The sequence below is a fragment of the Microdochium trichocladiopsis genome, assembly GCF_020744255.1.
Source record: "Microdochium trichocladiopsis strain MPI-CAGE-CH-0230 chromosome Unknown B0I36scaffold_16, whole genome shotgun sequence".
NCBI lineage: Eukaryota > Fungi > Ascomycota > Sordariomycetes > Xylariales > Microdochiaceae > Microdochium > Microdochium trichocladiopsis.
The window spans coordinates 398,754-410,778 of NW_025763559.1; the positions used below are offsets into that span (position 1 = coordinate 398,754).

General features: G+C 48.3%; 2 protein-coding genes across 2 annotated transcripts; one reads left to right on the forward strand and one right to left on the reverse strand.

Moving 5' to 3' along the window:
- Window positions 1-1,011: 1,011 nt before the first annotated feature.
- Window positions 1,012-1,542, reverse strand: B0I36DRAFT_356471 (uncharacterized protein; the record flags this gene model as incomplete). The annotated part of the gene is made up of 1 exon (XM_046157636.1): window positions 1,012-1,542. One exon carries the CDS (start codon window positions 1,540-1,542, stop codon window positions 1,012-1,014), a length of 531 nt encoding a protein of 176 aa, XP_046004359.1.
- A 4,475-nt stretch (window positions 1,543-6,017) lies between these two features.
- On the forward strand, window positions 6,018-6,524 carry B0I36DRAFT_356472 (uncharacterized protein; the record flags this gene model as incomplete). Its single annotated transcript, XM_046157637.1, has 1 exon — window positions 6,018-6,524. The coding sequence occupies one exon, from the start codon at window positions 6,018-6,020 to the stop codon at window positions 6,522-6,524; it is 507 nt and encodes a 168-aa protein (XP_046004360.1).
- Window positions 6,525-12,025: the final 5,501 nt, after the last annotated feature.

Here is a 12,025-nt window from a genome sequence, read left to right on the forward strand (position 1 = left end):
GCACATTAGTCATAGATTTCCAGACTATACACGCGAGCATAAGCAGGTCAGGTGGAGTAGTTGGAATCAACTGGGGGTCGCAAGTCACGTTCAAATAATATATAGTTACGGGACACTGTCTAAATTGTCCATAATATCAGCTTCGCGCTTTCGGTGCCGGACAAATGCCTAGCAAAGGACACGACAACGCATCCTGATCTCATTCCCTCCGCTTAAACGTTACCCTCTTGGTACAAAATAGTTTTCCTCATCTAAGTACAGAAGCAACGCAAAGGCGAGCCAATACAGAGTCATATGATAAGCAAATATGCTGTGTGTCCCGAGTAGTTATGATCCGGACGCCCTAGAATATCCGCAGGGCAGTCTCGAGACTTAGCTTCAAGTACAAACTTGGCCCGCTGCAGCCGGGGGAACACAAGCCCGTCCTTGAGCAGGCATTTTGAGCAAGCAAACATAGGCACGTAATGTCGCCGAAGCTTCTATTTCCAGCACGCGCAGAAAGCATCACAAAACTTTCTGGCGACAAACAAAAGTCTTTATTTCTCACCTCGTTCAAGACGAGACATGCTTCCAGGTAATCCGAGAAAAGCAAACAGTCAGCAGCGTAATGACGACTCTACTGGGACATGACCACCCCATCCTTTCCAATGCTGACCCCATATATTTGTCGCTTCCAGTCGCGATACATGTGGCAGACACTACTCTGTGTGATTCGTGCATGCCGTCCATGTAGCCTCTGGATGCAGTGTGCTTTGCACGACCGCGGACCAGTGAGCCTCTTTTAATGCGATCGATCGAAGGGTTTCTTGTACCAGGGCTAGTCAATAACAGATGACGTCCACTTGGCGCCGTTAAACAACTATAATGCTTTCACTGTAATGAAACGATGGACAGTTTATAGAAAGATGGAGCCCACCACAACGCGTGTGATATCTACCCGTTTGTGGTATTCGTCCCAACAAAATTATATACATTCAATGGCCTCCTCGCCAAGGGGTAAGTGACGTTGTGTTATATGTAGGTATACTTGTCCGTGAATGGGATCAACTCTTCGAGACACCCATCGTCAGTGGAACCTATTATTTCCTCTTCCGATACCACATCTTTGTGATTAGGTCGTGGATCATGCCACGATCTGTAATAGGAGACGTAGGTCCATGGTTCGCCGGTACTTGATGCGCACGGGACGTCAAGAATATAGGCAAGCGCCTCTACCCCAGCTTCAAGCTCGTCTACCAGACGATCAATACTGCCCTCGTCGATTGACATTGTTCCATGAGGCCTTGAGACTTTTCTCGTTTCCCATAGCGTACTCCGCGATTGCATCTGTTCGAAATTGAGCATATCCTGTAGCCACCTCAGTTGACCAGCACCTTCTTCTTCGAGCAAGCGCGTCGTAGCTACGGATGAGTCTCGTAGTTGGGTGTGGCATTTTCCCAGAATATCTGCAAGTCTGTGACAAGTCAAGCGATGTGAAGAAAAGGCTGACTCGAGCAGCAGAGATTTAATCTCATCCTCTAGCTTTTGGATTTGTTCCGACATTGTGTGTGGTTTACGGCCTGAAATCTTCTATTCCTTGAGAAATTCTTTCTATATATCTCAGAAACGTAGGGACAAGGTGGTCTACAATTAATGGGGAGATATTGACAGGAGCTTTTCTCGTGTGACTGACGTCTTTGACGGATATGCCATGTCATATGTCTCGCAATCAGGTCACGTAAAAATGGACTGTGCTGACGCTGCAGCTAGTCCCATTCCACTCTGTCCCTCTACTAACAGCAGCTTGAGACGATCTGCCTAAGCTACCGCTGATTGTGAGGTTCCATAAACAACCCATCTACCAAACATCAGTTCCGTATGAAGAGCAGTGCATTTGAAGTCTCTAGTAGTTCAGTGTAAATTATCACAGTCTCTAACCTTGGCGTTCGATGAGTTATCAGGTGCAATCAACGATATGGACTATGCTAGTGGATGCTCTAGTAAACCAAGCCCCCTTCTCCGACCATAAGGTTTCGCGCTAGCTATCGTCCGGGATAACGTGATAGGGCTTTCATAGATATCTAGAGTGCAACATAAGCCAAGCAGACTAGAAGTCGTTGTAAAATTAGATCCCGATTAACGTAATCCACAAGCAAGCGGGTCACACAAGCGACCGGGTCACCCTCCCAGTACTCGTACGACAATATATAAGTCAATTCAACCACAACGCCTCAAATCAATTCAAACTACTCAGAATCCTCTTCTTCAGAGGTAGACTCAACTTTCTGACAGGTACGCGCATTATGGCCGGGCTCCCCGCAGACGCCACAGCGTCGCGCGCGCGTTTCGGGCCTCCTCGTACGACCACTATTCTGACTTGTTTCCGCTATTAACTGCTGCGTCGCATCGATTTGAGCCTTCAAATCCTTTGCCTGATCAATCGTGAGGGACCCTCCTTTCTGTAGCTGCTTTCTTTTCGTACGACGACGGCGGCTGAGGCGGTCGTTTGCATCTCGAAGTTCGGCGATCTCTTGGCGCATAAGGTCCTGCTCGTGTACCATCATTGTAACTCCTTTTCTCAGCTGCTGTAGGCTCTCAATAATAGATGACGGAGAGCTATTCTGGTGTCGTACGATACGATTTTTAAGATACTCCGTCTGCGATTCGGTCTCAATTGGGTTGTTCGGCGTCCTTGAAACCCATGGGGGTGGTAGTCCAGCAGAGGAACCTGGCGGTGTTGGCGTATGAAACTTCATATCTAGCTGCGAAATTACATAGTCCGGGTCGTACGGTACTAGGCCTGTCGCTCGAAAGCCTGCCTGGATGTTTGACTTTGTTATCGTAGCGTCGTACGCCTTATAAAAGGCTGGGAGGAAGTCCTCCTTTGAGATATGGGTAATATGCGCCCGTATAAGACCCTCGATTTCTTTGCCGTACGCCCGTTTTAGAGGTCCAAAACACCCAACGTCAAGAGGCTGGAGCTTATGCGACGAATGAGCAGGCATACAGAGGGTAACAATGTTCTGTTCCTTGCAGTAGAGCTCGAAATCGACGGAATGGTGGCTCTCGTGGCCGTCAAGGATAAGGAGGCGGTGGGTGCCCTTCGCACGACTCTTTGTATGGTAATCGAAGTGTTTTACCCATTCTAGGCCTCTCTCGTTCGTCGTCCAACCGTTTTCTGAAAGCGCGATTACCCAGTTGGGCGGTAGGGGGCTATTCGCGGTCCAGGAGTCGAGGTGGACCTTCCCGGCGAAGATAATGTACGGCGGGATTGAATAGCCGTACGACGCGATACCCTGGATTACTGTAACCCATTCCTGATTCCCTTGTTGTACGGCTCTTGGCCTCCCGCGTCGATCGGAGGTTGTAACGACAGTTTCGGCGGAGATTTTACCCATCGCGAAGCCCGTTTCGTCGAAGTTGTAGATATCGTCATCGTGGATCCCGTATTTCGCGATTATGTTTTGTACGAGCTCAAACCATGCGCGATACGCGTCTGGATCTTCGCAGAGAACTCTCTGATAGTCGATTCTTCGATTAAAACGCGTACGGAGCTCAGGTCGTCGTCGTACGAAGTTTGAGGCCCAGTTCGTTCCGACGCGTGGCGCGTCGCGTACGTGGAGGAGTCGATCCGCCATTTCTCGAACACCACCTAACCGCGGTGGAAACGATCGCGAATCTAGGTCGATTATATACCGTACGACGCTGTCCTCTTCGTACGAGGTCAATTTCTGGTTATATGGTCGGAGATCGCGTTTAGCAGGTCGGCCGTGTTGTCGTCGCTGGAGGGTGGAGAATGATATATTATAGAGTGATGCAGCCTTTCGTACGCTTAATTTTGGGTCAGATTGAAGCGCCTGAAGCGCGAGAATTACGTCGCTTTCAATTGATTGCCGTCCCATAATTATTGGTGGAGGAAAAGGGGAAAGAAGAAGGCCTGTACGAAAGTAGCGGGTGGCTGATTCACTAGCTTGTGTGATTCACTTGCTTGTGGATTACGTTACTTTAAATACAGTTTTCTCTTATACATGGAAAACACGGATCTCTAGAGTCGGAATATGTTAAGTTATTCGCAGTCAAAGAGGTGGTGTTTTGGTGGATTTAGGTGTCGGAATCTAGGGTGTGTCGGAATCCAGGTGCTTTGACTTACATGCCTCCATTTGGAATCTGAAGGTGGCACGGAGGTTGCGAATATGCTAATCTCTCAATTTGTGGAGCACGCTGCCTTACGCCTATGTCTAGTAATCGATAATCATTCTGAGACCACGAGTGGACAGAAGGCGAGGATACTCCACCTATTTATGCGGTCTCTTTAGTTGAAGGAATTAATTGATAGCAAGGTACGCCTTTTGAGGGGGGTGCGTGCCACCTTCAGATTCTATATGGAGCATGCCCCACCTAACTTGAAGCTTAACGCTAGCCGAAAATGGCAGACCCTCCACTAGAAAGGTACTGATCGACTTCTTGACTTTATCAACATCACCGCACCACAACAGCCTTGGACCTGCTGATCACTTTGCTTGGTGAAACTCCGAATCAAAGACTCGATTGATGTCTAATTATTACTATGAGAGGCGATGAAAAGATGATGGTGGGGTGTGATTGACTATGTCTTTACATGCCTCAAGACATCGATGGGTTCGGATCACAGGCTCGTGATCCGACACTGATGAAAACTTATGGTCCAGGTGGATCAAATGGTTTGAAATCGGTCAAACCATGACTTCAAAAAAGGTTTCAGGAAGTGCATGTATGTGGGCGGACTCGAGTCTATGTCAAAGGTGAAGTACCTATATGTTAGCTCGGCACGCAGGGTGGCTCGCGATACAGGGATGGACGTTAGTTATATTTCTCGTTAAGGATTTATGCACATCCCTACGAGATAATGGAGTGCTGTTCAAACGGTTATTGATAAGAAAATTTAAATACACGAAGCTATTTAGAGAATAACCTGACAATAACCCCTAACCAGTCCAAAAAGGAATATAAATCCATAGATCATCTTAGCAACACTGCATTTAATGGACCAATGAAGGCTCTCAGTAAGAGCCATGACCTGTAGCAAGGATATAGAGTCACAACAGGAAAAATTAGAGAGGACTGGTAACGGAGGTCTCGAAGAAGAGACTCGATTCGTGCACGATTGGTCCTATATGTAGTAAACCATCAACTGTATAGGGCCAGTTAGCCTAATCATCCTGTATAAGGTACTGGACCTTGAGTACGCCGTGCGGCGTACTGTTAGGTCTTTTGAGATCATTGGCCGAGCGGTTCCAGAGAGCCGCTCGCGCATCTTCGACGCCATTGAATGCATAAATCTCTCTTAGTATAAACGTTACAGTAGAATATCTGCTCCATTTCGTAACCGTTCAGTAACTCGCTACTGCCATATTGATGTTCCTGCATCACTCAGCGGCTTATCTCATACTGAGATGGTAACATTTTATCATCTACGTTGAGGTCGGGAGGAGATGTGGGATGCCTGAATTTATCAATGCTAGGCGCCGGAGACATTGGTACAGGGTGAACCAATTCCGATCGAGAGCTTGGACATTGTAATATATTCATGTCACTTCATAACGCGATGTTGACATCCATAAACGGCCTTAGAAAGGTATTGAGGCGGGTATTAATGGGACGGCATAGTTATTCAACCATATTCAGAGAAATGAACCTACACCAAGGAAATCCTGACCCCAATTTCCCCGAAGACTATTATGGCGACCTTGCATTCGATGGGATAGTGAAAAATGTTAGGATTATAGAGTTGCGTATAAAACATCCAAGTACGTCACGCAACCACACTTGTCTGTTGAAGTATTTCAGGAGGGGTTTAAGTTAACCTATATAGTGTCAGTTTGTCACCCAGATAAACCGCAAGACCTTGTGACCGTCGAGAGGAACGCCGCGTGCATTAGGGCGTACAACAACCTCAAGGACTTCTTCTGCGACGAAAACAAGAAGGAGAATTACGATAAGAGGGTGTGGAACCGCTATCTATGGGCCCCATTAAAGGGCGACGCGATTAACATTTATACATGTATGAAAATCCTAAACAAGCTGAAGTACAAAGCCAGGACAACTCGGATGCAGTTCACACCTCAGCAGGGGTTCGGGAAAAAGATCTAGCTGCACACATTAAGCAACAGTGGAAAGAAAACGGTAATGTGAAAGCAAGCACCACCAGAGTCAGGCCTACTCAGAAGATTGACCCTGCTACTCTTTGTAAAGAGTACGATGGATTTAAGCCGCTTCTGGTCGAACAAGGCCCGGTGCTCATGCCACCAATTCCACCGCGTCTCCCATCATCCAAAGATCAATCCGACTTCCACGATAAAAAGACATTAGACTCTATTTTGAAAGCGAAAGAACAATATGAACAGGCATACGAAAGATTCCGAGGCGAGATCTCAGCCATTTGTTCTGTGAAAGATAACTTCAACCTTACTATTGCTCGAATTCTAGCAGAAGTTCCCCAGAGCGATCTGAACTACGAAATTTCCTTGATAGACTTTCAGGACCTAAGAAGCAACAATGCAGCATAGGGTAAAGAGGGCAGTAGTGGAATGTCGTAGGGGTTCGTATTATTGCAAAACTGTTCCTTGGTGTTGTGGGTTCTCTGAGCTGGAGCGCGCGCGTTTCGGTCACGATATGGTGTCCTGGTAGCGAACACAGTGAAGCCCCAAGGGTCCCAATATCTGCACGTCCGTGCTGTAGTGCTTGTTGTATAGTTATGCGCGTGTTGCATCTCTATCATATTAAGATCAAATTAGGGCTAAGCCTGCATGGCTCCATTGGTGTCTAGGACCTTTATGATAATTCTGCTACCGAACTAGGAGGCGGGGAACTCTCCTTGGCTGGTAGGTGGATGTCCTTCCCGTAACCAGAGAGACGTTCACTTAAAGTGTCGTTAGGGTTGATACCAATTATTATGCAACAAAGAGCATCTTAAAAAGTCTAGCTGATAGTTCTAGTATCTATGCTTCTTGTCACCTGTGTTCTGCTTTAAAAGGTCAGTCCCCGAAAAGTGCAAGGCGACTCTAGATGAATCGGTGAAGGTTGAGCGGCACCCGTGGGTGTATGGTTCAAAGGAACTACTACTTGAATAACTGCTCTTAATGAGATAGCTTAGAAATGTGTGGTGATACGATTACATGGGTGCGTGGGGATGATTCTTCAAAGCATTTCAGCTGTTTCAAAGTATGGATGCTATCGCGCATATCCTTCAGTAAACTCTATATCTCAATCCAAGATAATGCTCTCTTTTCTATATAGCCCCGCCAACCTAGGGTACTCTTGTGTCAGCATTCAGGCCAGCTAGCTTTGTAGAAACAACCGCCTTGGAATTAGGATGTCTAGGTGTAGTGGGGATTCGCAATAGAACCGACGCAGTCTTCCACGTTCAAGGTCTCGGTGTCCTTGGGATAACAGGCACAACGGGGAAAAAGATCGTTTGATAATCACGACGAGTAGATGATAAGTAGCACTGAATCAATCCACTATGTGAGAAGAACTTTAGAATGCTCACTGCTTGAACTGCTCAAAGCCATTAGCTGTTATTGACAGCCTAGAAACGGTTGAAGGCCGGGGGTATATGATTGTGTATCACTAATCAACCTGTGACAACTGAATTTAAGCAGGGATGCTGACGGGCATCTTTTACAAAGCTTCCTATATCTCCATCTACGACAATGCTTTCTTGTAACTGTAACTCCTCTAGCTTTGGGTACGCTGAGCTGAGCATTCTAGCAAGACAGCTTTGAAGAAACATTCTTTTAAGCCGTAGTCGTTCTAGACATGGCAATGATGTTCCACAGTCAAAAAGCGCAAGAGACGAACGAGGCGAGAGTGTAATACTAAGATCAACCAGGTTGGGGAATCTGGACAGAAAATTCCAATCATCAGCAGAGGCGACCTCTACGGCATCGAAGTTGAGGTTGACAACGTGGCAGAATGCGGTGTGGCTGGACAGAAGAGAGGCTGGCTTTAACCGGCCGTTAAAAGTTAGAGACGAGACATTTTCGTCGATTTCACCCAGGACTGTGTTAGCTAGTGTATCAATCGTACTACCGAACACAGGAGAAATCCATAATTGCCTCTGCAGTGCCCTTAACCGTGGATTTCGTGAATTCTGTCCCCATGGCCGCAAGCATCTGAGGTTCAAGCGCCGTACATTAGGAAGCTGGCCTAGCACTGTCTTTATCAATTCGGATTCCGCAAGGCGATCTTCCTTCCGCAAAATATTCTCATAGCGCCCGAACGCGGCTGAAAGTTCCTCCTCCGAAGGCGGCGCAGAGAGACACCGGTAGCCATCGAGTAGCAGAGAACTATTGTCCCATTGCTGACGCGTATAAGCCGGCCAACGGCCATAGTAGAAGGTTACGGAGTGAGTGAAACTAGTGTCTACAGTCTTTAGAAATTCAGCGAACTCGGATAGGCAGTGGGCTGTACCTAGTACGCAGAAGTGCCCGGCTATTGCTGGATAAGCAAAGTAACCGAGCGTGGAACACGTTAAACGAAACGCTCGAATATCTTCAGTGCACAAGAGGTCGGCGATGCAGCGGATGATGTCCACCGGGAGACGATTCATCGCAGGCGGCGCTTTCAAAGGTATGTGGAGATGTTGTCTTAAAATACTAAATGCAAATACAAGGCGTCGTTGTTCGCTGACCAACTTACATGTTGACATAATAAACATCGTGATAAGGTGAAATCTATTGTCACCGGACACTTGGCCATTCTCTTAGTGTACGTCGAACTAATGTGCTCTATTCATAATGCTGACTGTAAGTACAACTATCATATGATTGGGGGTGTCTGGCATCGGTGTGACTTCTCCTCGAGCGATTTGATCGCCTCGGCCATGTCTATCTCGTCGTCTAGCAACTCGCCGAGCTGTGCAGAACATAGGCAAAGATCAGGAGGCGCAGCTCAAGTCGCAAGCGGCCAAAGATTCCATCGCTGGCTTGGCCTTGACCTTTGGTTCGTCGATTTCGGAGGCAGGTGATGCCAGGGCGTCCATAGCAACGATGGGAACCTTTTCGTCGTGGATGAGCGTTCGACGGAAAGTCAGGTAGATAAGGAGAGATGGAGAGGAAGATGTTATTGAGAAAGAAACGCTTCTCGAGGCAGCAGGTGAAGGCTTTTACATAGACAATGGGCGAGCAAGCCTGGGGTGATTGTTGGCTTAGGCATGTACTTCCACCAGATCGTCTGTGTACGAAACCTAGAGTGAGCGTGCGAAGCAGCCATTTCAGAAAGCCCAGCCGAAGCCGGGACCAACTTCTTCAACCCCATGGCCTCGACGATTTGCGTATGGCCCCATTTTAATACGTCCGTGTTTTATACCTTGAAGATGGCAATCCTCTGAAAAGCCTCGAAGACTTCCAAAAACGCACTGTTGTGAAATCTTGAAACTCGGTCTGATCCCAGATGACAGATTGGCCTGAGCCCCTTGACGAGACTTTCCCCATCTTAATTAATGTGATATATCTTGGAGGAGTACGACATGCTGAAGGTAGAAGATCGTTATCGACGGTATGTGAGCCTTGGTATGTTCGAACTGGACGCCCGAACGGTGTTCATCCCTACGTCCTCCTCCAAGGATAGCTGGACGTAGTGGAGACGTAACCGCTAGGAGTTGGAAGATATCGGACCTCCATCTTGCCACGTATGTGACACCGCCGGTGTGAGCTCTTCGTAAACCTATCCAAGTATTATTACGACCCTTTCTGGCCCCAAGATCCACCACATGTCGTAGGGCTATCGTCTTCGTGAATGAAGAGTTGAGCTATAAGTGAAGCTCGCGAGACTTCTGCGTGCCTAGACGATGAGAAGAAGCTGAGCTGCTAAGTGCCTACACGCCGTTAAGGCGGTGTTCACCACATGATGTATGACATCCGGACAATAAGATCTAAAAAAAAGCATGTGCTGGTTTCTGTAATCACTCAAGGCAATTACTACACGGGCATGAAGAATTGCTACCCGGGCATGACTCTTACACGGGCATGACCTTTTGCAGCCTCTGATTGGTCCATCCCTTTTTGTTAGTGCATCTAGATTCTGCCAACGCTTCCCTTGTACCTCGGGATTAGCTCTCCACCACGACGATCGACGAGACATATGGAAGCTATTCACTAGCTAGCTACTACACCAATTACCTCTTGTCGCATGTCAAGCCTACTGATAATGATTGTTCGTGAAAGATACCATATTTGTCAAGGTCACAGGGCTCCAGGCGTGGTGTGTTAGGCCCCCTGCTGAGACCAACACTCAAACACACGCTGTATCAGGAATATCCAATAGCCTCATCTTCCAAGGCATCTGCATCACAAAGCAGGTCATTCCTTTGTGCTGAAATTGGTCCCCTCTTTCCTTCTTTCATAGTCAAATCAACTGCCCCTTTAACCATGTTCTCATCCGTGCGTGCGACACTCTTCCTGTCGCGATCAAGGCCGTCATTATGTCCCAGCCCGACTCTCGATCTAGCTCAGCAAGCAACCAACGACTACGAAGCTATCAATTACGTCCTCGAAAACGACAGCGGCAGAACCAATCTGAGAGTTCAAGACCACCTTCGTCTAATAGCACAGGGACGAGCATTGGCCCACACTATGGCGTGGGAGACGACGAGGCACTCTATAATGCTTTCGCCTCGTACCCAGAGACCTTCACGACCGCTCCACGCCCCCATGGATCGCGTGGGCTGAACGAGCCACCATGGGAGCTGCGATTCGATCATGAGATTCACCTATCGAATGATTTCCCAACCCGAGGAAGACGGTCGCAACGAGTAAGAATGCCTATACCAGGCCCGGAAATCGACCAGCCACCAGCCTGCTCTCCACAACAATCAGCACAAGAACAATTCTCTCCAACAAGTCCCCAGTTTCAGTCCGCCCTTAGGCTAGTGCGCGAGGTGATTGGGACAGATCGAAGACTTACCAGCGAGCTCGTCCGGTCATACGAACGAGTCCGCCAATGGCGCGAGATATGGGGCTACTCGCCGCTCAGTTCAACTGCATTCGAATCATCTCCGCCATACTCGCCTCCCCGAGAAAGGCACTCTCCGCCTATCGCCTCGCCGCCCTCGCCCGACCACCCCTTGTCGCCTGTCCCTGAACCGATCCCGAACCCACCTATCCCAGGCGACCCAGCGCCGTCAGCAGAAGTCCTGTTCGAGCGGGTGAATACTTTCGCGAAGGCTAATGGCTTCGGTATTGTTCGACGAAATGCCTACTCATATAAGGGTCGGAAGATCCGGTACTCTTTCCAATGCGATCGATTCGGAGAACCACGCCCCTCAGAGAGTACCGGTATTCGGCAACGGAAGTCTCGAAAGTGTGGTTGTAAATGGATGGTCATTGCCGAAGCACTGGAGGAGGGTAGATGGCTTCTACGACACCACGATAATTCCGAGCATAGCCAGCATAACCACGGGGCCAGTATCAAACCATCCGCCCATCCCCCCACAGACGACTCACTACACCTATCAGGGCAACAGTCGAATCGACAAGCCGTCGGATCGGAATTCGGGCCCGTGACGTACGCGCGATCGTCCTGGAGCAGAATCTCGAGTCATCCTTTACACGAAAGGATATTTATAATGCCAGGTCTCGTATCAGCCGAGACAAGTTGAGCGGCCACCCTCCAACTGCAGCACTGATCAAGCTGTTCGACGAGATGGAGATTCCCTATCTTGTTAAGTGGGCGGATGATGAGCCAAACCGCCTCGTCGGTCTTGTCTGGACCTTTCCGTACTGCCTCCAGATGTGGAAGCGGTTTCCTGAGGTCATCAGCTTCGACAACACAGTAATATCGACGTGTTGACACTGTCAATTCGTTGGATTACACGGCTGTCGGCGATTAATTTGATGTTGATGTTCAATCATGACAAATTGTCTCAAAATTCTTCTTCGCAACATCAAAGAGAGCCATACGCCTGTCAGCATCAAATGGCTTCTATGTCTTGTGGCTATCACCATAATCGGGCTCCTCTATCTCGGCCCTCGGCCTGGTCCACTTCCAAGAGAAGCGACCGGTGCTA